The 25,158-nt window shown below is 42.8% G+C and overlaps 1 protein-coding gene across 17 annotated transcripts in view; it reads right to left on the bottom strand.

Annotated features, from left to right (window-relative positions):
- lcorl (ligand dependent nuclear receptor corepressor-like) overlaps positions 1-25,158 on the bottom strand; it is a 190,220-nt gene that overhangs the window by 56,105 nt on the left and 108,957 nt on the right. For 5 of the 17 annotated variants that reach the window (XM_038791520.1, XM_038791519.1, XM_038791517.1 and 2 more), the window contains one exon: positions 15,479-19,613. The exons of 3 other annotated variants lie outside the window; for them this stretch is intronic. In XM_038791520.1, coding sequence (XP_038647448.1) covers positions 18,563-19,613 — 1,051 coding nt within the window. In that variant the 3' untranslated portion in view covers positions 15,479-18,562. Of the gene's footprint in view, positions 1-9,359; positions 9,423-12,362; positions 12,587-15,478; positions 19,614-25,158 lie in introns of those variants that run through there. 9 more of the 17 variants (XR_005460011.1, XM_038791524.1, XR_005460009.1 and 6 more) reach the window with 8 other exon arrangements.

The raw sequence follows: 25,158 nt of genomic DNA, 5'->3' as shown, positions 1-25,158 counted from the left end.
TGACATTGAGATTGTCGTCGCACAGTCCACCAGATTCTCTATCTCATTCCTGTGCTCTGTCTCGTCATTGCTTGAGATCCGACCCACTACGGTGCTGCCATCAGCAAATTTAAAAATCAAGTTGCAGGGGAATTTGGCCACACAGTCATAGGTGTACAAGGAGTATAGTAGGGGGCTGAGGACACAGCCTTGTGGGGTACTGGTGTTGAGGATGATCGTGGAGGAATTGTTGTTGCCCATCTTTACTGATTGTGGCCTGTTAGGAAGTTCAGGATCCAATCGCAGAGGGAGGAGCTGAGGCCCAGGCCATGGAGTTTGGAGATGAGTTTCACAGGAATAATGATGTTTGAAGGCTGAGCTGTAGTCAATAAATAAGAGTCTGACATAGGTGTCTTTGTTATCTAGGTGTTCCAGGGTTGAGTGCAGGGTCAGTGAGATGGCGTCTGCTGTGGACATGTTGCAGCGGTAGGCAAACTGCAGTGGATGAAGGCAATCCGGGAGGTTGGAGTTGATTCGTGCCATGATGAACCTTTCAAAGCACTTCATAATGATGCTTGGCTTATCTTTGTACAGGGACGATGGTCGTCTTCTTGGAGCAGTTAGAGGTCTCAGATTGTTGTAAAGAGAGGTTGAAGATGTCTGCTAATACCCCCGCCAGCTGATACGTACCAGTCCACTGACTCCAAGCAGCCCTGTAGGAGATCATCCGATTCCTCAGACCAACATTGCACGACTTTCTTACACGGATTCTCCCGCTTCAGTTTTTGCTTATAAGCCAGGAGCAGGAGCACAACCTTGTGATTAGATTTGTCAAAGTGGACTTCCGGTGGCGACTATGAAGGAGTAAGTCGCACATTTGGTGGCTCCCGCTCAGTTTGGACTTTTGGACCTTTTCCCCCCCCCAATTTTCTACCGGCATTGAATTGTAAAACTGAAGACAGAAGCAATTGTGTTCTGAGTTCCCACATCAATGCATGGAGAGAAGGACTTGAATTGCTCGTAAAGGCAGAAACAGAAAGGCAGAGAAGGTTTGGGCTGAAGCTGCAGCGGGAGACAGCATGGCGGAGGACCGGACCTCTGGTTTGTCAACCCAGCGGTCAACGGAGCAGCTGATGCAAGTTATTCAGGAAGGCTTTGCCAAGCAAAAACAGGACTGCTTGGACCCGATGAAAGAGTCAATTGAGAGGCTGGAGCTTAGATTGGACGCCCAAGATCGGGCGATCCGGAAGGTAGAGAAGGCGCTGGCCGAGCAGGAGGAACATCAAACTGCGGTAGAGTTGGAGGTGGTGATGCTGAGAGACCAGCAGGGGAAGCTCCTGGAGAATTTGGAGGATCTAGAGAATAGGTCCCGCCAGCAGAACCTGAGAATCGTTGGGCTCCCGGAGGGGTCCAAAGGAGCTGACGCTGGGCATACATCGTAAACATGTTTGAGAAGCTGCTGGGGATGGGGCATTCTCCCAACCCTTGGAGGTGGACAGGGCTCACAGAGCACTCACGAGGAAGCTGCGAATGGGAGATGCGCGCCCCCCCCCCCCCCCCTCCCCGAGGGCAATGGTGGTGAGATTCCAGAGGTACTTGGACAAGGAGCGCTTTCTACAATGGGTCAAGCAGACATGGAGCTGTAAGTGGGACAACAGTATCCTGCGGGCCTACCAAGACCTGAGTGTGGAGGTGGCCAGGAGAAGAGCAGGAGTCAACCAGATTAGGTTGTTCCTTAAGAAAAAGGTGAAGTTCGGATTGTTGTATCCGGCCCATCTCTGGGTCACATACGAGGAACAGCACTTTTATTTTGAGTCGCCCGAGGATGCGCTGGACTTTGCAAAAAGGAAAGGACTAGTGGTGGACTGAGAACTTTGCTACAACGTTCCTGTTTTTTTTTTTTGTTTTTCTGTTCTTTAAAAAAAAAGTTTCCCCTTTTTCGTTTTGTGGAAGCTGTTTGTAATTGTATTGATTTGGAACCAGTGGCAGAGCTGAGTGAGTTAAGGTTTTCATTTGCACTGTTGGGGGATGGAGGTGTGCTTGTTTAGATTTTGGTGTTTTTCTGTCAGGCAATTGTGTGGGGACTGTTTGATGTTGGAGTACGTTTGTATGAGCCGGGGGGGACTGGGGGACGATGACAATAGGTGGGAGACTATCCAGCGTGGGGTTGGGGGCCACCAGCGAGCTGGGTGGGCTAGCTCACAGAAGAGTAGTGGTGGGGGTGTGCATATGTTCGGTTTATTAAAGGGGCTGGGTTACAGTGTTGTAACTGGGGGGGGGGGGGGGAAAGAGAGATGTTCTGCTGACGAGGGAGGGACTTGGGCCAAGGGACGGAGGGGAGATTGGGGGCGGAGGCTGCCTGGGGGGGGCGGTCCAGTGGATGCACGGAGCATGGGCTGGAGGCGGGCCCAAAAAAGGGGATGGTTGATCGGCGATGGGCGGAGGGGGGCAATGAGCCCCCCAACCGGGCTGATCACCTGGAATGTTCGAGGGTCAAATGGGCTGGTCAATAGGGCATGTGTGTTTGCGCATCTTCGGGGATTAAAGGCGGACGTGGTAATGTTGCAGGAGACGCACCTTAGAGTAACTGACTAGATTAGATTGAGGAAAGGCTGGGTCAGTCAGGTCTTTCACTCAGGGCTAGATTCAAAGACTAGAGAGGTCACGATCCTGATCAATAAGCAGGTGGTGTTTGAGGTGGGTAGAATAGTCTCGGATGAGGGAGGTCGGTACATTATGGTCAGTGGGAAACTGGAGGGGGTGCAGGTGGTATTAGTAAATGTGTATGTGCCAAATTGGGATGATGTGGAGTTCATAAAAAGAGGATGCTGGGGAAGATACCGGACCTGGACTCGCACAGGTTGGTCATGGGAGGGGACTTGAACACAGTTTTGATCCTGGCTTGGACCGGTCAAGCTCGAAAACGGGCAGGGTGCCAGCAATGGCAAAGGAACTAAAAGGGTTCATGGAGCAGATGGAAGGGGGGTGGGGGGGGGGGTCCATATAGATTTGGGCAGCCGAGGGTGAAGGAGTTCTCCTTCTACTCACACGTGCATAAAGTGTACTCCCAGATTGGTTGATTTATTTTGAGCAGGGCCTTACTGGCAGGGGTGGTGGACACGGGTACTCTACGATCACAATCTCAGACCATGCTCCGCACTGGGTTGACCTGCAGGTTAGTAAGGACAGTAACCAGCGCCCGCACTGGAGGTTAAATGTGGGACTTTTGGCTGACGAAGGGGTGTGCGAGCGGGTGAAGAAATGTATTCAGAACTACCTGCAGGTCAATGACACTGGGGAAATTTCAGCAGCGGTGGTCTGGGAAGAACTGAAGGCGGTGGTCAGAGGGGAGCTGATCTCGATATGGGCCCATAGAGAGAAGGTGGACAGGGCAGAGATGGACCGACTGGTAAAGGAGATACTATAGATCGATAGGAGGTATGCGGAGACCCCAGAGGCAGGGCTTTTAAGGGAACAGCGGAGGCTACAGGCGGAGTTCAGCTTGTTAACCACAGGGAGAGCCGTGGAGCATCTGAGAAAAGCGAGGGGGGCGATCTATGAGTATGGAGAGAAGGCCAGCAGAATGCTGGCACAGCAGCTTAGAAAGAGGGAGGCATCCAGGGAGATAGGTAAAGTAAATGACAGATGGGAACCTGGTTGGAGATTCAGCAGGGATGAATAATGCGTTTAGGCATTTCTACAGTAGGTTGTATAGGTCGGAACCCCTTACGGGGCCGGAGGGGATGAGGCACTTCTTGTGGGGGCTGAATTTCCCAAAAGGTGGACGGTGAACTAATAGACGGGCTGGGGGCCCCAATCAGGTAGGAAGAGATAGTGGAGGGTCTGAAGGCCATGCAGTCAGGTAAAGCCCCGGGGCCAGACGGGTACCCAGCGGAGTTTTATAAAAAAGTTCTCTGGGATATTGGGGCCGGTGTTGATGAGGATGTTCAATGAGGCAAGGGAAAGAGGGGTGTTGCCCCCGACGATGTCACAAGCCACGATTTTGCTGATTCTGAAGCGAGACAAGAACCTGGAGTTGTGTGGGTCCGACAGGCCGATATCCCTGTTGAATGTGGACGCCAAACTGCTGGCCAAAATTTTGTTCTTCAGGATTGAGGATTGTGTTCTGGACGTTATTGGGGAGGACCAGACGGTGTTTGTTAAGGGTAGGCAGTTGGTGGCCAATGTAAGACGGTTGTTAAACATGATCATGATGTCCCCGGAAGGTATGGAGGTGGAGGTAGTGATCGTAATGGATGCAGAAAAGACTTTTGATTGGGTAGAATGGGATTATCTGTGGGAGGTACTGGGACGGTTCGGGTTTGGGCGGGGCTTTATTGACTGGGTCAGGTTGCTGCATCAGGCTCCCGTGGCAAGCGTATGGACAAATAGAACAACATCGGACGAGACAGGGATGCCCCCTCTCTTCACTGTCGTTCGCACTAATTATAGACCGTTGGCAATTGCTCTGAGAGCCTCAAGGGGCTGGTCCCGGTGGGGGTGGGGGGTGGAGGAGCACAGAGTCTCGCTCCATGCAGGAGACCTGCCTCTGTATGCATCGGACCCGATAAAGAGGATTCATGGGGAATTTGGCCAGTTTTCGGGGTATAAGCTAAATATGGGGAAAAGTGAGATGTTTGCAGTCCAGGCAAGTGGACAGGAGAGGCGATTGGGGGAGCTGCCATTTAGATTAGTAGGGGGAAGCTTTGGGTACCTAGGCATTCAAGTGACGCGGGGATGAGACCAGCTTCATAAATTAAATCTGGCCCGACTAGTAGACCAAACGAAGGACGATTTTCGGAGATGGGACGCGCTCCCGTTGTCATTAGCTGGAAGGGTGCAAATGGTGAAGATTACAGTCCTCCCGAGATTCCTGTTCGTGTTTCAATGTCTCCCCATCTTTATTCCGCGGTCCTTTTTTAAAGGGGTCACCATAAGTGATCACTGGCTTTATTTGGGTGGGCAAGACACCGCAATTAAGGAAGGTAATGCTTGAGTGGAGTCAGGGAGAGGGCAGGCTGGCGCAGCCAAATTTTCGTAATTATAATTTGGCGGCAAATATAGCCATGATCAGGAATGGGTGGTGGGGGAGGGGTCGGCATGGAGGAGGCTTCACGTAAGGACATCAGTCTGGGGACATTGGTAACTGTGCCTCTGCCGTTCCCGCCAGCACGGTATTCCACCAGCTCCATGGTGGTGGTGGCCCCAAGAGTCTGGGGCAATAAAGGAGACATGTGGGAGCAGAGGGAGCATCGGTCTGGTCCCCAATCTGTAATAATCACTGGTATGGATGGGGGGTTCCGGATATGGCGGAGAACAGGGATTGAGAGGATGGGGGATATGTTTATAAAGGGGAGCTTTCTGAGTATGAGGGCGCTGGAGGAGAAGTTTGGATTGGCGAGGGGAAACAAATTCAGGTATCTGCAGGTGCGGAACTTCCTACGTAAACAGGCATCAACCTTCCCGCTCCTACTGCTAAGGGGGATTCAGGACAGGGTAGTTTCCAGAGGGCAGGTAGGAGAAGGGAGTGTCTCTGACATTTACAAGGAACTTATGGGGTCAGAGGAGACACAGACCGAGGAGCTGAAGCACAAGTGGGAGGAGGAGCTGGGAAGAGAGATAGAGGATGGTCTACGGGCGGACACGTTGAGTAGAGTCAACGCGTCCGCAACATGGGCCAGGCTAAGCCTGGTACAATTCAAGGTTGTTCACCGGGCTCATATGACAGCAGCCCAGACGAGCAGATTCTTTGGGGTGGAAGACAGGTGCACAAAATGTGTGGGAGGACCAGCGAACCATGTCCACATGTTCTGGGCATGTCCAAAGCTGAGGGGATTTTGGCATGGGTTTTCAGATGTCATGTCCATGGTGTTAAAAACAAGGCTGACACTGAGTCCAGAGGTGGCGATTTTCGGGGTGTTGTTAAGACCCGGGAATCCAGGAGGAGAAAGAGGCAGACATTCTGGCCTTTGCTTCCCTGGTAGCCCGGAGACGGATACGATTAGCTTGGAGGGACTCACAGCCCCCAAATTCGGAGACCTGGCTATCGGAGATGACTAGCTTTCTCTGTTTGGAGAAAATCAAGTTTGCCTTGAGAGGGTCACTGTTAGGGTTCGCCCGGAGATGGCAACCGTTCGTCGACCTCTTGCAGGAAATTAATAGTCAGCGGAAGGGGGGGGGAGGTTTAGTTTAGCTTAGAGTAGGGGGTTAATAAAAGGTGGGAACTGTAGGGAGGCTTTTGCACTATGTTTATAGTTTCATGCACAATGTTTCTTTTGTTGTTGTTATAATACCAAAAATACCTCAATAAAATGTTTATTAAAAAAAAAGTTTTGCCAAAGTGTGACTGGGCGATAGAGAAGTAGGCATGTTTGTGTAGCAGTGGTCCAGGATGTTTGGGCCTCTAATGGAACAGGTGACATGTTGGTGGTAACTTGGCGTACTATGTACAATATTGGTCATCTTATTTGAGGATATAAATGCATGGAAGCAGTTCAGAAGGTTTACCAGAGTAATATCTGGAATGGGTGGGTTGACTTATGAGAACTGGTTGGAGAGTTTAGGTTTGTATCCACCAGAGTTTAGAAAAATAAGAGGCGACTTGATTGAAACTTTTTCAATCCCGAGGGGAAAGAGAAAATGCTGGAAAATCTCAGCAAGTCTGGCAGCATCTGTAGGGAGAGAAAAGAGCTAACGTTTCGAGCATGGTGACTCTTTGTCAAAGTTCTTTTCTCTCCCTACAGATGCTGCCAGACTTGTTGAGATTTTCCAGCATTTTCTCTTTCGATTCAGGTTCCTACATCAGCAGTAATTTGCTTCAATCCTGTGGGGTACTGACATGGTGGATGTTATGGGGATGTTTCCTCTCGTTAGAGTACCTAGAACTAAGGGTCACTTTTTAAAATAAGGAGCCGCTCGTTTAAAACAGATAAAGGAGAAATTTTCTGTCTGAGGTTTGCGAGTCTCGAACTCTCTTCCTCAAAAAAAGTGGAAGCAGAGTCTGAATAGTTTTAAGGCAGAGTTAGATAGATTCTTGATTAACAAGGAGGTGAAAGGTTATCAGGGGTAGGCAGAAATGGCGGGTTGAAGTTCTGTAAGATTATAGCTGATCGGTAATGGTGGAGCTGGCTCAAGGACAGAGTGGACTACTTATATTTCCTATCCCACACAGCATCTCTTCCAAATATATAAATAGCAGACCCATTGTCTTTTTGCCACTAAACTACTCTGCTCTTCAATTCTTTCCTTTGTATCTCCATATATATCATCAGATACCTATTCTTGTTTGACAATTCATAGTTCTCTGCCCCAAATAGCTTGCTTTTACTGTGGACTTAATCACCACACCTTTGTCCTTACCAAATCCTCTGCATCATCTGCAAAGAGCAAAACACATCCCAAATTAAATTTCTCTACTTGTACAAATTGTTCTCACTGAGAAACTTCTTCAATTCACTTTCACCTGGAGAAAAGGTGTTCAGAGTAACCTACCTCAGGTCTAACTATGCCCGTCTTTTGTAGCATATGTAGAACACTGTTGCAATTCTAGTCAGGCTCCCAACGCTTCATTGCTAATCAGGCCATCAACACATTATTCCAAATTCAACTTAGGCCTCCACCCTGATTGCGCTCTCCCCAGTGCATGGATCATGGTGTTGGTGTAATTTCTATCTACACAATTTAATAGCTTTCACTTCCAATTTTCAAACATCCTGCACCATTATAATAATAAAAGCAAAGTACTGTGGATGCTGGAAATATGAAATAAAACCAAAAATGCTGAAAAACTCAGTAGGTCTGGCAGCATCTGTGGAAAGAGAAACAGAGTTAACATTTTGAGTCCGCATGACTTCTTCAGAGTAAGAGGAAAAAATGTGATGGATTTTGTATGGTTTAGGAGGGGTTGGAGCAAAATAGACCAGGGATGGGTGGGTGTTCAGGATAGATTCAACAAAGATGTCATAGGCACAAGACAAAATCTTCAGACAAAGGTTTCAGGTTTCCAGCATCTGCAGTGTTTTTACTTCTATCCTTCACCTTTATCAAGCTCATTACCAATTTCCCCCTTCCATTCTCTCCATCTGTCAATAAGTTTTCTGCAGATGCCCATTAAAAATCTATAGTCACCTGGATTATGCTTCACACTTCTTCCCATTCTGCTTTGCATAAAGACTTGCTTTCTTTCCACTCCCTTGTTTATAAACCCCCCCCTCCTTGTTTTTATTTTTGCCAGATCGGTTCGGATCTCTTCAATTTCTGCAACAGAAATGTCCCGATTTCTTAGTGAGGTTTCTGGTGAGCATGGGCCTTGAATGCACCATTTCCATTCGCCCCCATCTCTTTTGTTTTCTTACTTTAGCAACAGGCTGCTTTTTGAGCTCATTTTTCATCCCACTGGCTTCTGCAATGACAGGCAATTTTCTGTCATATGATCCCATCACCTTTTGCACATCCTTCTCTCCCCCTCTGTTTTGGAGGGTCATTCACTTTGGGATAATCACATTCATTCTTACTTGCAGCATCCTTTCACTGAAACTTTTCCCATGTAGCATTAGCTACCATTCACCTCATACAAAGCTACGCTAGACAGCCATGCTAGGCAGTAAACCCTTCTTCCATGCGAATCAGTAACTTACATTTAGCTTCTCCAATCTAGTACATTACATTTATTGTTCATATTCATTGAGACGACCAGATGCAATTTGGTCTTCATTTTGTCTGCAGATGGGATTTGAATTGTGACCTAAATTTCTTCTTCTGTTCCTTGATATCGCAGTCTTTGGCTTATTGCATTGTTCTGATTATGCGTTAGTGAAGTTTCCTCTTGTAACCCATCCTGTGAACATTAACTTTCAAAACCATAGCCATCTCCCAGTTTCTATTGCACTGAAATGAGGTCTACAGATCATCTAGTTATCATCGTTTTACAACTTCTAAGCACCTCAACTTCTCCATTAGAATCCCCACCCCTTACTCCTAGTGTTTGTTTAGTTCACTCCTACTAAGGCAGTCATTCTTCCAGGTCCCATAATGACAAAATGTTTACATTTAAAACATGAAGCTGCCTTCTCTTTACTAACATCGCTTACTCGGTGTTTCCAATATTTTCTTAAATTTTTCATTCTTATTTATAGAAGAACTCCTTTCACTAAACTAGTAAAATACTCATTTTTACTAGCACAAAGAAATTGCAAGATGGAATGGACAATATTTTAATCTGAATATACATGCCAGAGCTACTGTAATAAAATGCCAACTGCCTTACTCGATTAGAATAACATTCCAGAATGAATTTAACTTTTTGTATGCATGCAAAAATTTCTCCTGCTCCAAATCAATATGAAATTGTTTCCAAAAGCATATCTATCTTTAAATCTTACCGCATAGTGGCTGTCTCCTAATCAGGGATGCATCTTCTCAGCAATTCCCTTGCCACCACGCTGCTGAAAGCAATGAAACAGTGCAGGGTTTGAGGGATGGGGGAGTGGTTTTGGGGAAGGAGTAAGAAAGAGAATAAGGAGAAGAGAAGAATGTCAGGAACAGAGGTGAACGCCAAAATGTTGTTCGTTTTACTACTCAACCTCACGCTAAAGTTTTCTTGACCAAAAGATCTGTCTCTATACTGTCAGTTGTTTGCATAAATACTTCAGAAAGCTGTCGCAGTGCACTATATTGGAGTAATTCTTCATAGCTTAGAAATTAAGCAATTTGGTTATATTTAGAAAAAAGGATAAAGTCTTAACAAATCCTCAAAAATCAGGCACCAACGTAAAAGAAAATCCACACATGCCTGATTTATACACATTTATAAAACCTACTTATTTAACTAGAACATAGAATGATGCAGCACAGGTCATTTAGCCCAACATGGCCCTGCCAGCTCTTAGAGATATCTAATTAGCTACTTTCCTTCTTGCCTGTTATATTTTCCTTTTCAAATAATTATCAAATTCTCTTCTGAAAATTACTGAATCTATTTCTACAAAATATTCAGGCAGAGCGTTACAGGCTACATCACTATTCTTAGTTATTTTCATGCCAACTGTGGATCTATTGTCGTTTACCTTAATCTGTTCCTCTGGTTGCCAACTTTTCAGCCACTGAAAAGGTTTCTCCTTATTAACTCTGTCAAAACCATTCATGATTTTGAACATCACTAACAAATCTCCTACTGACCTTCTATACTATGAAAACCCTAGTCTCAAGTCCCTTCTGCCTGTTACAGGCAGTGTCTCATATCCAGCTATCTGAAAAATTAACTTTTTGTTTTGAAAAAGCTGCCTCGCATCAATTTTACCAGATAAGCAAAACTTGGCGGCTTGTTCGACTAGGTGCTGCATTCGCACACGTCAGCCAACTAGTTATCGGCTTCACACACCTTTCTTTTTCCACCCTCCAAGTGACACCATATGATCCAACCCAACTACCATACCTGAAAACCATAAGATTTGAAATCCGGCATCGACTCTGACCAGTGATTTATGTGTTGAAACATTGTACCTGTATGGTCACAGTAATTTTCCTAAAGTATGGTGCCCACACATAATACTTCAGGGCGGCACAGTTGTTAGCACTGCTGCCTCACAGCACCAGGGACCTGGGCTCCATTCTAACCTTGGGTGACTGTGTGGAGTTTGCACGTTCAGACTGTGCCTGCGTGGGTTTCCTCCGGGTGCTCCTGTTTCCTCTCACAGTCCAAAGATGTGCAGGTTAGGTGGATTGGCCATGACTAATGCGTAGGGTTACGTGGATAGGGCGAGCGAGTAGGCCTAGGTACAATACTCTTTCGAAGGGTCGGTGCAGACTCGATGGGTTTAATGGTTTCCTTCTACACTGTAGGGATTCTATAGATCCAGTTGGGGCCTAACCAGTGTTTTTTTTTTTTAATTTATCATTTCTTGTTTGTGTATTCTATACAACTTAATTTTAACGCAATGGTGAACATACGTCTTTTCGTCCCAGCTTCCTCAACTTATTTTGGCACCTTTAAAGGTTTGTATACATAGCCTCCGGGTTTCCTTTTATGCCCCCTTGAAAATTATACCATTTAGTTTGCATTGCATCTAATTTTTCCTACCTAAATGTATCACTTCACACTTCCTGGCATTAAATTGTAGCCAGCATGTATTTGCCAATTTCACCAGTCTATATCCTCCTTGTGTCTTAAGTTCAGAACAATCACCATGTACCGAAATGCAGGTTTTTAATATGTAATTGGAAAAAAGAGCAATGATCCCAATACAGACATTTTTACATACTTTTCTCCAGTCAGAAAAACAACTGTTCATTATACTCTCTTCTTTCTGTCCCTTAGACAATTCTGTATCCATGCAGTCACTGTCCCTTTAATCCCACAGACTTTAAAGATGTCTACCATGTAGTTCTTTAATAAATGACTTTTGAAATTCCATATACATGTCAACCCACACGTAGAATCAGATCAGTTTAGCCAAATGTAATTTGCTTTCTTTTTAATTAATTGGATTTGGGTGCTTCTCTTAAGGCTGACATCTGTTTCCCCATTTCCAATTGCTACGAGTAGCTTGATAGGTCGTTTCAGAGTGCAGTTAAGAGTCAACCACATTGTTGGGATCTGGGAGTCACATGTAGGCCAGGCAAAGATGGCAGATTTCCTTCCCTCAAAAGACATTAGTGAACCAGATGGATTTTTCCTACAACCAATTATAGTTTTGTGGCCCACATTAAAATTAATTGTACTTAATAATTCATTGAATTTAAATTCCAGCAGCTGTCATGGTGGAATTTGAACCCGTGTCCTCAGAGTATTAGCCTGGGTCTCTGGATTACTAATTCAGTACATTACCATTATGCCACCATCTCCACAGGTATCAAATTCATGCTGGCTTTCATCAATTAACTAATTATTCCAAATGTCAATTAACTTTTTTCCAGATTAAGTTCACCACCATTGATATTAGGCTGTTTGGCTTACAATTGCTGGATTTATGTCCCTCCTTTTTTGAATGGTAGTGCAATATTTGCAATCGCCAATTCTCGGGCATCAATCCCATATCAAAGCTGGATTGGAAGATTCTTGCCAGCGCCTCCACTATTTTCATCCTTACTTAACTCAGCAGTTGGATCCCATCTAGACCAAGTGACTTCCTTGTCTTGAACGTTGCAATCTTTTTAAGCACCTCCTCTTTCGGAGGACAATTGGAGCTTACAAGACAGAGATAGAACTATAGAATTCCTACAGAGCAGAAGCAAGCAATTCGGCCCATCGAGTCTGCACCGACCCTCTGAAAGAGGGCCCTACCTAGGCCCACCCCCCAACCCTATCCCCGTAAACCCACCCAAACTGTACATCTTTGGATGTGGGAGGAAAGTGGAAGAAACCCATACAGACACAGGTAGAATATGCAAACTCCACACAGTCACCTAAGGCTAAACTCGAATCCGAAGGTACTGCGAGACAGCATTGCTCGCCACTGTGCTACCATGCTGCCCAGATCATGGCTGATCTATTCAAGTTCTTGAATTCTCTTTACTGCCCATCTTCCATAACCTTCAATTCTCTTGCAGATCAAAATTCTGTCTTAAGCCAGTCTTGAATATATTCAATGACACAGCCTCCACTGCTCTCCTGGAAGAGAATTCAGAAGACTAATTACTTTCAAAGGAAAACAATTCTTCATCTGTCATAAAATGGTTGATTTTATTTTTAAACTCTTGGCCACTAGTTCTAAATTTGTCCATGAAGGAAAACATCCTCTCTGCATGCACTCAGTTAAGTTCCTTCAGAATTACATACATTTCAATTAGATCACCTCTCATTCTTCTTAATTCCAATGAGAAGAGGCCCAACCATCACAATCTTTCTTCATAACAGGAATCTGTGGAGTGAATCTGAACTGCTTACAATACAAGTATATTTGTCCTTAAGCAAGAGTCCAAAACAGTAGATAGGAACTGGAGTAGGCGACTCAGCCCTCAGGCCTGCTCAGCCATTCAATAATAATATTTATTGTCACAAGTAGACTTACATTAACACTGCAATGAAGTTACTGTGAAAATCCCCTAGGCGCCACACTCCGGCGCCTGTTTGAGCACACAGAGGGAGAATTCAGAACGTCCAATTCACCTAACAAGCACGTCTTTTGGGATTTGTGGGAGGAAACCGGAGCACCCAGAGGAAACCCACACAGACACGGAGAGAACGTGCAGACCGCGCAGAGACAATGACTCAAGCGGGACTCAAACCTGGGACCCTGGTGCTGTGAGGCAATAGTGCTATCCACTGTGCTGCCATGTCACCCATGAGATTATGGTTGAACTGTGGCTGATCTCCATATACATGCCTTTGGCCCATATCCCTTTCCTTAAGAAAAATGTAATTACCTCAGATTTAAAATTAACAAATCTAGCTTCAATTACGATTTGTGGAAATCACCCTTTTGTCAGTAGCAGTGCTTCTTGATATATTTTCTGAATGGTCTGGCCCTAGGGTTTAGACTATGCCCCCTAGTTCTAGAATGTCCAACCAGTGGTAACAGTTCATCTACCCTGTCTTTTCCTGTTAATATCTTGAAGGCTTTGATCAGATCATCCCTTAACCGTCTAAATTCTAGAAAAAACAGGCCTAATTTGATCATCTCTCCTCATAACTTAATCCCTAAAGTCCAGGTGCCATTATTGTAAACCTACATTGCACACCCTCCAAGGCCAAAATATCCTCCCTAAGGTGTAGTGCCCAGATCTGCTCACAGAACTCCAAGCATGGTCTAACCAGGGTTTTGTAAAGCTGCAGCATAATTTTCTTTCCTTTCTTTGGATCAGCAGCACATTTCTACAGTACACTTGGCCCCTTCATCCAAGTCATGAAATACATATTATGAATATTAGCAGACCCAGTTCTAATCCCTGTGGCAGCCGATCAGTTACAACTCACCAACTTTAAAATAATCTATTTATCCCACTCTGCTTATTGTTAATTAGCCAACCCTCCATCCAGGAGAGTGCAGGTTCAAAGCCTATTCATTCCTCTTCTACCTTCTCTCTACTTAGTTCCACTAAACTAGTGTTGAGATCAGTACCTTCAATTGATATGTGCATACACTTGTGCACAAGTCATAGCAAATTCCAGGGCAAGGGGAGAATTCCCCTGCTCCCTTTGAAATAGAGTCATCCGGCTTTCAGGTCCACAAGCCTCAGTTTAACACCTCATCTGAAAGATAGCACTCCTTCAGCACTTTGATGGACTGCAAGTCTTTATTTTAGTCCTAGTCTTGTAATGGGACTTGAATGCACAACTTCTGATGCAGGGGCAAGAATATTACCAACCTAGCCACGGCCAACATAATGCACCAATATACATAATATGCCAATGGAAGCAGCATGCATCTTCAAACTAAAAAAGTCTCTGAAATTTCAGTGGAATATTATAAAATAGAGAAGAAATTATGGAGTCAAAGAAAAACTTTGATCCATTTCCACGGATTACATTTCAAAAAATAATTTTAACACGTCACCCATGACAAGTCTTAAGATGGACAAAGATAAAACTTTAAAATACCGCCATTTTTGGTCTTCACCTATGATAAAAATCTAAATTAACCATAATATTTGCTACTGTTTAGTGATATAAAATTTAGCTGGGATGTTAAAGCTGAACATCCACAGATTTTTTTCTGGTCCCGATAGACAACTGTGCAATTTCAGTTAATCTTACAGATAATGTGCCTTAGACATAGAACAGTACAGCACAGAACAGGCCCTTCGGCCCTCGATGTTGTGCCGAGCAATGATCACCCTACTTAAACCCACGTAACCCGTATACCCGTAACCCAACAATCCCCCCATTAACCTTACACTACGGGCAATTTAGCATGGCCAATCCACCTAACCCGCAGATCTTTGGACTGTGGGAGGAAACCGGAGCACCCGGAGGAAACCCACGCACACACGGGGAGGACGTGCAGACTCCACACAGACAGTGATCCAGCCGGGAATCGAACCTGGGACCCTGGAGCTGTGAAGCATTGATGCTAACCACCATGCTACCGTGAGGCCCTTAAATATCAGCCTTGTGCTGATATTATATCAAATTACTCAGAAAACAATAATGTCCCAATTTCTGTTGTGATAATTTCTAATGTCTTACTGACTCAAATGGTTTGCCAACTTGTTTATGCCATTTCTCCTGGGGTTCTGCCAAAGCTTCTGTAGCAGGTCAGGAGAGCCCTTTGGAGATTCTAGCCCTGATCTCCAAAACAAAAAACTTGTGGTAATTAAAACACTTTAAGGATGATTGAAATGCACAGATCACTACCTAGCAAATGTGTGCATGCTGTCAATACACCAATAGCAATGATGCCTGCAGAGGTATTTTAGTTAGCATTAACTGGAGGATAGAAGCAATAGAAAACTTTTGAGTGTGTAAAATAGTTTCAACTACTGTTTTTTTCTACCAGAATGCAGAATAAATATGAAGGACATACAACTTTACTGTCTACTATACATAAAAAAGACAACTTGATCACATTTTACTAGTTTTCAATTTTATGTGCAAAAGCATCAAAGTGCTTTACTACAAATTACAACCTATAAACACAATAATTAAAACAGCTGAAATCTGTACAGATCGAGGATTATTAAACAACACATCATAGGAAAACAGAATCACAGTAAATGTTTAACACCACAAGACACATTGTCCAGATAACATTGTTTTCATTAGAAAATATTGTAATAAATAATTCATGAATATAGTGCAATTGATTTATGCATAAATATAACTAATCTAAAATCAGTTTTACATTAACCAATTTTTAAAATCAAGGCAGCCACAGAGTTTAGCTATATTACTGTGATAATGGAAATACTGTACTGCAATTTGAAAATAAACAGAAGTGATAATCTGTACTTACTGTAAACTAAAAATCAGTTTTACTAAACATAATATACAATATAAAATTTTCCCATTATCTACCAGAAAATGGTTTAAACATTACTGAGCAGTAATTCTAAAAACAGAGGCACTGTTTCGTAATACAAAATTTTTCCAGAAACATTCGAGTACTAAAGTCATCACAGTTGTCACGATATTAACATAAGATTATGGAGGGAAAAAAATCTAATTTCAAATGAATAGTGGCACAGTAGTTCAATAAGTTAGGTTTCAGAAATCTGCTTTCCTACCACTAAAAATAAAACTGGTGTTTTATACACTTTACAAAAAAACTAAGAAGCTCCTACAAAAATAAAATTAAAAACTAAATTATTTCCAATTGAGAACTTATTTCAATTGATGCCAGTGATCTTCTTAAATGTTTCTGTATTTTCAAATGGTGCATTTCTTCCATTCAATCCAAAACTGATTTACTCACTATATATAAAAATATATAGTGTTTTCTCAGTTTGTTTAATTTTGCGTTTTAAAGATTTAAAAAATTGAATTTCCATTGCAATGTTTGACTACGTACTGTTTGACTACGAAAGGATGAAATTTATGTTGCACACTTCAGATTACTATTGATCTTATAATGTAAAAATGCAGAGAGGTGGAAAGAAATGAGAGAATGATGACCATAATATCGTGACATCCCCAGTACTAAGTTGGAACCTTGTCTTTAGGGCTTGCTCAGCATTTTATTTACTTTTGCTTAAATTGTGGACAAATTCTAAAAATTACTAAATTGAAACATGCCACTTTTTATGTCAGGTTAGCAAAATGCTGCCACATCTGTACTGCCAAACTTATTGGTTGACAGAGCAAGCCCAATCATTTTCCATATTATATGACACTTTAAAGTGAAACGGTAACTTTATCTGATCCTTAAAATTCAGAACAAAATTTTAACATTTTCAGTATGAACTACAAAGGCAAGGCCTTGAACACAAATTCACACAAGTTTTTTTTAAATTTACCCTATTCCAAGTCATAAAATTAGAAAATTGGATCATTAGCAACACAAGTGAAGCCTAAAACAGTTCAAAGCTTTTCTTTCTTATCTAACCATATTGAGACCCTGAATTGAAAAGCTTCTTTCTGTTAAATCCAAGTCAAAATGCAACTGCTGAATTTGGTACTCAAAATGGTAATGTTTATGAACACAAAAAGTGAAACAAATGGATTGCCTTTGTAAAACTAAAGGAAAATAACTGCTGAATTTGATGCTCAGAATGATCATGTATATGGACACAAAAACGGAAATGGTTGCTAGAAGAGAAGCAACTGCTGAATTTGGTACTCAAAATTATAACTTATATGGATACAAAAACTGAACTAGTTGGAATATCTTTGTGAAACTTGAATTTTCAAGTCCCTGACAAGAACACTTAGCAGCAGGTAAGTTTACAGTTAGCAAAATTCTGTCCTGGGAGTGTGAGAAATTGCAAACTTGTTACAACATACTATACCTAATTTTTTTTTAATTAACAGACTAACAAGAGCAACAAAACATACTATTCTCAAGCTTCTTCAGTGCATCTTATGCATCATGCTCTATACAGTGCTCTAATTTGTTAGTCATTCCTTTCGCACCAACAGCTTATCTATTTCTCATTATAATTATTCATATTTGCATTTTCAGATTCCAGATATTGGAGCATCTATTTAGGAATTTGCTCCCTTCTCAAATCCCAAACTTGAGACGTGTGATTTTTAAAACATTTCCATTCATAAATAATCACAGGTACGGAAATTAAAACTTTTGAACAAAATATTTGCCTATTGTGGGCACTCTTAAATCCGGGGGGGGGGGGGGGCACGTTGGCTGAAAATGACAGTCTTCATGGCTGTTGTGAAGTCAGCCAGTGCAAAGCATGTGACTCCAGAGCAGCCTATTTGCCAAAGTAGTACACACTGTTAAGTAGAATGGGGAGATACAGGGATGGAGAAAATGAGATTCATAAAATAAATAGCTTGCCAACAGGATAGATTACGGTGCAAAATTAAACAACTCCTAAAACACTTTAACGCTTTAACCAGTTAATCCAGTTTGCACTCCCTAAAATTTGCATTTTAAAACTTGTGAAATGAAGGTCTCCACAATTTGACATGTATTTCCGAATTGTGTAACTTATAAAAAATAGCCGGGACTTGAACATAGTACATGGAACACAATGTGCGCTCTGAAAGTTTTGATTAAAAAGTGTTTACAAGTTTATCTCAAAATTTATGAATTAATTCATTGTACTTCTAATGAGTTGGCAGGTTGATTTTTACTTAAGAATGGAATTTCCTTACCTACTTTAGGTAGTAAGACTGGTCAGTTCATTTCTATTCCTGACTTGGGCTCAGTGAGCCAATCCTATAAAATAATGCTGTGTGAGACTATTATTTGTCTTACAACTGAATCATTGAAAATACCTATAATGTGGCATTTTCCTGACTAGACATTAACTTTTTAAAATTACAATTAGTTTTATTCTACAAGAGAATTAAGATGAGGACTAGCACACATGACTGTACTAAGTATATTCCTTTTTACGCACAGTCAGATCCCTGCTTGAAACTATGCTTTGCCTGAAGGCCAAAGGGTGGTTTTACAATACTAGTTGATTTAGCATTTACTGTATAGTGAAGTCCATCTGAGTCGCATCCCTTTTTAAAGAGGATTTATGTAGACTTGTTGCTACTTTTGGAGCTGTTTGTCCCTGAATTTGTCATACTGAACAACCCAGTGTCCGTTAATCTGAGCTTCTTCTTCGGAGGCGTCTTCAGTGTCCCAGATCTTTCTTTTACTTTGTATTCTAAAGTGCTGTGAGGTACTCCATAAATTCCTTGTGCTTTAGAGACACTCATTTTCCCACTCATTACCATTGTAATAGCTTCTTCCAAGATGTCATGATCATATTGCCGATAGCGACCACGCTTTTTTCTTGGCTGTTTACTGTCTTTCAGACTAATATGATCCTGACTATCATTTTCAGATGTCACATCAATCGTGCCATTCTTTACATTAAGACATAGTGGAGGAAGGTCTCCATGCAGTAGGTAGGAATCAACACTAGAATGAGTCAAAGGTAAGGAACATTCAATTTTACTCTGCTTGGGCAGGATAGTTTTGAGTTTTTGAAGAGCTGATCCTTCCAGCAACGAGGACGTTTTTGATACCTGGTACATAACATCGAAGAGACCACAGCTGTCAGGCTGGGACTTGGGCACAGAGCTTGCTCGTACCTGAGGGATTTTTAACTGTACAACAGAACGACTGACACTTTCATTATGAAGACTGTCATCTTTTTCTTTTAGCTGCGTAACCATTCTTTGCAGGGTTAACTGATGGAGGTAACTGGAAGCAGTGGGGAATTTCAACTCTGAGGTTTCAACATGACTGAGTTTTCGATGCTCGCTGCATTGATCGGGACTATGTTCTGCCTGAGCTCTAGCCCACAATGCAACTTTTTGCAGAAGAGCATTAGGTTCCCCAAAGGTCTTCGAGAAACAACCTTCTCTGGTATCGCTGGTTTTACTTTTCAATGGTGCTGCTCCTCCTGATAAGGCTTCCAAATGGAAAAGTAAAGTCTGGTGAGGTATTCCATAAAGTATGGCTGCTTTGTTCATGTCCAATGCCCCTGACTGAATGTCTTTCAAGGCCTTTGAAAGCAAACCATCTGCAAATTCAGCACTTCGTTTCACATGCTCCTCAGTGTTTATCTGCAGTCTCCTAGGATGGATGGAATGAAACGATGGTAAGCTGACGCAAGAGACTGGCACACAGCTATGGAAGGGAAGGGTCCACTCCTTTATTACAGGGTTGCTTGGGTAACATCACTGCTTCTCTCATTGTTTAAGTCTTTGAGTTCTGGCTGTTATTGCTTAAAGCTGAAAAAGGTTACAGTTCTGGTAGGGCAGTGTAAATGTTTGATTTCATTTCTAAAGCGGCCTTGGCAAGAGCTTTATGTTACAGTTCAATATTTGTGTTAATGTTTCTTGCAGTTGTTATCCCGTGATAGTTGCTTGCAAAATAAAAGGAACAACTTTCACAGTTTTAGAGCTTCAATTATTGTTCTTTTCAATTTACTGTATTATAATGGCATTCTAAGTCCTAAAGCAATGTGTTAGTAGAAACGTGACGTTACCGCTAAACAAGTAATAAAAGAGTCAACCCTCTTTTTTTTCCAGGCAGGGTACTGCAACCACAACATGCTAAGAACATTTTCCAAAACATTGCACAAAACATAAAGCACAGGCCACATTAATACCGCACAGTAACAATTCACAGTGACAATCCAAATGTGACACATTATTGCTAATAATTTTAAGCATATCCAAGCTAAACAGATAACAATGTCAATTTTGTTTTTGGCCACCTGTCCTTTAGTAGTCAACCTATATAACAAAATATGAAATCAAAAGCAAACATTCGATAAAGAACATCATTCGTTCTGCATTTGTAGTAATGCATATCAAAACTTACAATTGCTCCTGTGTTAACAAATGATCAAAAAACAATTTTCATTGTTTCTCTAAAATTACCTTGAAGTGCCAGAAGTGTCAATTGAAGTTAAATATGAAATAAGTTACATAAATATGTAAATGCTGCAGGACAGTACATGACAAGCGTTAACAGAAACTTGCACGCTTTCAATTCAAGGAAATTTGATAGAGGTCCTCCTCTACAATGAATATTCATTGCTACTTAAAGCTAAATTTTAGTTGTGTTCATATTATGCATTAATTATGTAATTTAAAATATTTTTTACTGATTGTACAAACATTAGATACTGTTTGTTCACTAGTCGAATATAGATCATTTTTGTGAATAACATTTAGTTTAATAATAGCATTCCCCTTTGGACTGCATTCTGAAGGTAAAACTCAATGTTCAAAAAGTTATTTTTTAGTTGCAATGTAGGCTAATAGCTCCCAATCTCTACAAACTATTAATATACATACTGAGATACAATGCTTCCTTGTCTAATTTATACATCAAAACATTGAGTTTGTCATTAACAGCATTTCAATGCAGCTTTTATGAGCTGATCATATATATATTTCAATCAACAGATGCGTTTTTAATCAAAGTCTACTTTTTAAAATCATAGAATTTACAGTGCAGAAGGCGCCCATTCGGCCCATCGAGTCTGCACCGGTCCTTGAAATGAGCACCCTACTTAAGCCCATGACTCCACCCTATCCCCGTAACCCCAGATAACCTTTCTTGGACACGAAGGGGCAATTTAACATGGCCAATCCATCTAACTTGCACATCTTTGGACAGTGGGAGGAAACCGGAGCACCCGGAGGAAACCTACGCAGACACAGGGAGAAAGTGCAAACTCTACACAGGCTGTCACCCGAGGCCGTAATTCAACCCGGGTCACTGGAGCTGTGAGGCAGCAGTGCTAACCACAATCACAGGGAAAGGTGTTTAGGTTTAGAGAATTGTTTTAGAGGTTACAATGCAAGTTAAGTTACACTACAGGTAATCAAAATAGTTCTAGCTCTTTTGACATTAAATCAACTGTGAAAGTTGATTTTGTTTGAATTTGTTTCTTGTGTTCACATGAAAGAATATCAAAACTAAAATATTGTTGCACATGCATCGCCTCCTCTTCTGAGATGTTCCAAATATTCTCTACAAAGAGAAAATGTCCCCCGAAGATTTAATCAGATCCAAAACCTTAAACTAGCCCTTGCGCTCTGTGGTCCCAGGGAACAAAAAAAAACACTACAGGCACTCCTCAACGTTACAACATTAAAGTTAGGACGAATGGTACTTGGGCCGTTAAAAAATTTAAACTCATTTCGTATTTACAATTCGATTTCAACTTTACGACACCACGCCAGCCCATCTTTTATATTTTTATAAATATGATTCATAAATTTGTTTTGAACGAACCCGGGGAAGTTGCGAAACCTCCTACCAAAACACCAGGCCTCCTACCTTTCATTCACCAAGCCACAGCTCTGGGGTGGAAGGTTGCTACAGCCCGCTGGCAGTGCGCCGCCAGAATCATAAACCAGAAAATTGTTTTGGAAAACAAATGAGGCCGCAATATGCTGGCGAAAATACTGCCTTGCCCTGCTGGCTGGTCTCCCATTGATTACAATGGTATCTTTTGCACCTGCAGTATGAAGCCTTTTTCTCGGCCAGCTACAGAGAATGGTTGCTGTGGTCCGTCGGCAGAGGTCTGAATGAATTGGGGCGAACCTCTGAAACCTGCAGGAAATTAGGTCATAATTTACTGGTAAAAATGCTGCCTTGCTCTGCTGATAGGGCAGCATGCTAGCACAAGTGATTAGCACTGTGGCTTCACACGCCAGGGTCCCAAGTTCGATTCCCGACTGGGTCATTGTCTGTGCGGTGTCTGCACGTTCTCCCCTCGTCTGCGTGGATTTCCTCCGGGTGCTCCGGTTTCCTCCCACAGTCCAAAGATGTGCAGGTTAGGTGGATTGGCCATGATAAATTACCCTTAGTGACCAAAAAAAGGTTAGATGGGGTTATTGGGTTACGGGGATAGGGTGGAAGTGAGGGCTTATGCAGACTCGATGGACCGAATGGAATCCTTCTGCACTGTATGTTCTATGTTAACGTCTCGACTTACAACGCAGTTTCGAGGAACCAATTGTGTCCCAAGTCCAAGGACTGCCTGTAGTAGGATGTAGAGGGATAGATTTGGTTTGGTTTGGAGTGCATGTCCCATTCCGTCACAGACCTCACTGGCATGGCTTTTAAAAGGAAGGAGACCCCCTATAGGTTTTGTTAGGTAAGAAATTTGACAGCATGTGCGTTCCCCCTCCTTCAGAGATGGGAAAGTAATTTAAACAGAAATGATTGCTTTCTTTCGCTTTGAAGACCGTTGCATTTTAAAATGGGACAATAGAAAATGTTTAATGGACCATCAGTCAAGTCAACTGAGCTGGGTTGGCCTTGCTGCAACAAGTGTAACTTCTTAAAAGGCAATGTCACGGTTATCAGGAACTCTCGTGGCTATCCAAGTAAACACTATGATGCCTTTAGTAAGCAGCACAATCTAAGAATGACAGATACATAATTTGTAATCAAGTCGGGCAATTTGCTGGGGATCTGACAGTTGTTTAGAAAGGATTCTGCAGCCAGAGTTCTCACTCTGGATGAAGTGTGCTCACAAAGACTAATAATAGAAACAAAAATGTGTTTGGCTATTTTCCTTTGCAACGCCTACAAAACGATTTGTTTAGATTCACTTACTGCAGATGAAGGAGGACTTTCGGCGGTGGGATACGCTCCCGTTGTCACTGGCGGGGAGGGTACAGATCGTAAAGATGACGGTTCTCCCGAGATTTTTGTTTATTTTCTAGTGTCTGCCTATTTTTATCCCAAAAACCTTTTTTTTTTCTTTTTTGTTTTAAGGGGGTCAATGCAGTGATCTCTACGTTCGTATGGGCGGGAAAAACCCTGCGAGTAAGGGAAGTGCTGTTGGAGCGGGAGGGGAGGGGTTGGCCCGACCAAATTTATTGGGTGGCAAATATAGCTATGATTACGAAGTGGGTAGTGGAGGAGGGGTTGGTATGGGAGCGGTGGAGGCAGCATCATGTAGGGGCACAAGTTTAGGGGCACTGGTAACGGCACCTCTGCAGTTCTCGCTGGCCCGGTACTCCACAAGCCCGGTGGTGGTGGCAGCTGAGGGTATCGGGGCAGTGGCGGAAGCATATGGGGGTGGAGGGAGCATTGGTGTGGGCTCCAATTTGTGGGAGCCACTGGTTTTTGCCGGGGAGGCTGGATGGAGGGTTTCGGAGGTGGCAGAGGGCAGGGATTGAGCGGCTGGGGGACCTGTTTGTTGATGGGAGCTATCCATGTTTGGAGGAGGAGTTTGAACTGTCAGGTGGGAATGGGTTTTTTTATCTGCAGGTGAGGGAATATATATGGAGCCAGGTCTTGACCTTTCCGCTTCTACCGCCCCAGGGGATACGGGATAAGGTGGTTTTGCAAACGGGAATGGGGGAGGGTAAGGTCTCAGAAATTTATAAAGATCTTATGGAGTGGGAGGCAACCCAGATAGGGGAGGTAAAGCATTAGTGGGAAGATGAGTTGAGTAAGGAACTAGAGGCAGGTGAGTGGGAGCATGCTCGGAGTAGAGTCAACACGTCCTCATCATGTGCCAGGCTCAGCCTGATACAATTTAAAGTGGTTCACCGGGCACACATGACAGTGGCGCAGATGAGTAGGTTTTTTGAAGGGGTGGAGGACAACTGTGGGTGGTGTGCGGGAGGGCCCGCAAATCATTTTCACACGTTCTGGGCATTTCCGAAGCTCAGGGGATTCTAGTGGGAATTTGCAGATGTCATGTCCACGATACTAAAAACAAGAGTGGCGCCGAGTTTTGGAGTGTCAGAAGACCCGGGAGTCCAGGGGACGAGAGAAGCTGACGTTTTGGCCTTTGCCTCTCAGGTATCCCGGACTAAGATCTTATTGAGGTGGAGGCAGTCGGAGACCCTGAAATCGGGGGTTTGGGTGAGTGACATGGCTGGGTTCCTCAGGCTTGAGAAAATTAAGTTTGTACAAAGAGGATCGAGGTCAGGGTTCGTGCGGAGGTGGCAGCCATTTATCGACTTCTTCTATGAAAATTAAACTGTTAGCAGATATGATAAGGGGGAGGATAGTTAGTTTAGGCGCAATCAGTGAATGGAGGAGGAAGGACTGGGGAATTGTGCGTATAAGCCGTGTAGGCTGGGTATAGTTGTTGGTTGGGGGGGGGGGGGTTATTTACGGAGTTATGTTTACATTTGAAATAGTTGTTATAAAATCACAAATGCCTCAATAAAATGTTTTCTAAAAAAATAGATTCGCTTACTAAAAACAAAATAATGCAGGCAAGCTCTAGAAAACTGTTCGAACTGAAAAAGTACACGACAGGAAGGAGGCAAGAAAGAATTAAATCAGACAGACTAAATTTACAGAATCCTCCCAGTGAACATTATACAGTTTAAATTTGGAAATTGAACAAATTACAAGTAAACAATTTAAGATACAGGCATTGTAGATATCATGCAATGAAGAAAAATTGGGATGCTGGAAGAAAATAATTTTAGAAAGACTATGCTATTTCTGTTTCCTTCCTTCGAAATTCCTTGATATTGTAGCCAAAGAATTTAATAGCTAACCAAGCACCTTTTGAATGATAGCTACAGCTGTAATATCTGAAACACACAGCTAATTTTCACACAAACAGCAACACAATAAAACATATGTGATCTGTATTTTTGTGATGTTGGTTAAGGAACAA

This window comes from Scyliorhinus canicula, chromosome 3, assembly GCF_902713615.1.
Source record: "Scyliorhinus canicula chromosome 3, sScyCan1.1, whole genome shotgun sequence".
NCBI lineage: Eukaryota > Metazoa > Chordata > Chondrichthyes > Carcharhiniformes > Scyliorhinidae > Scyliorhinus > Scyliorhinus canicula.
This window is presented reverse-complemented; position numbering and strand designations above follow the sequence as displayed.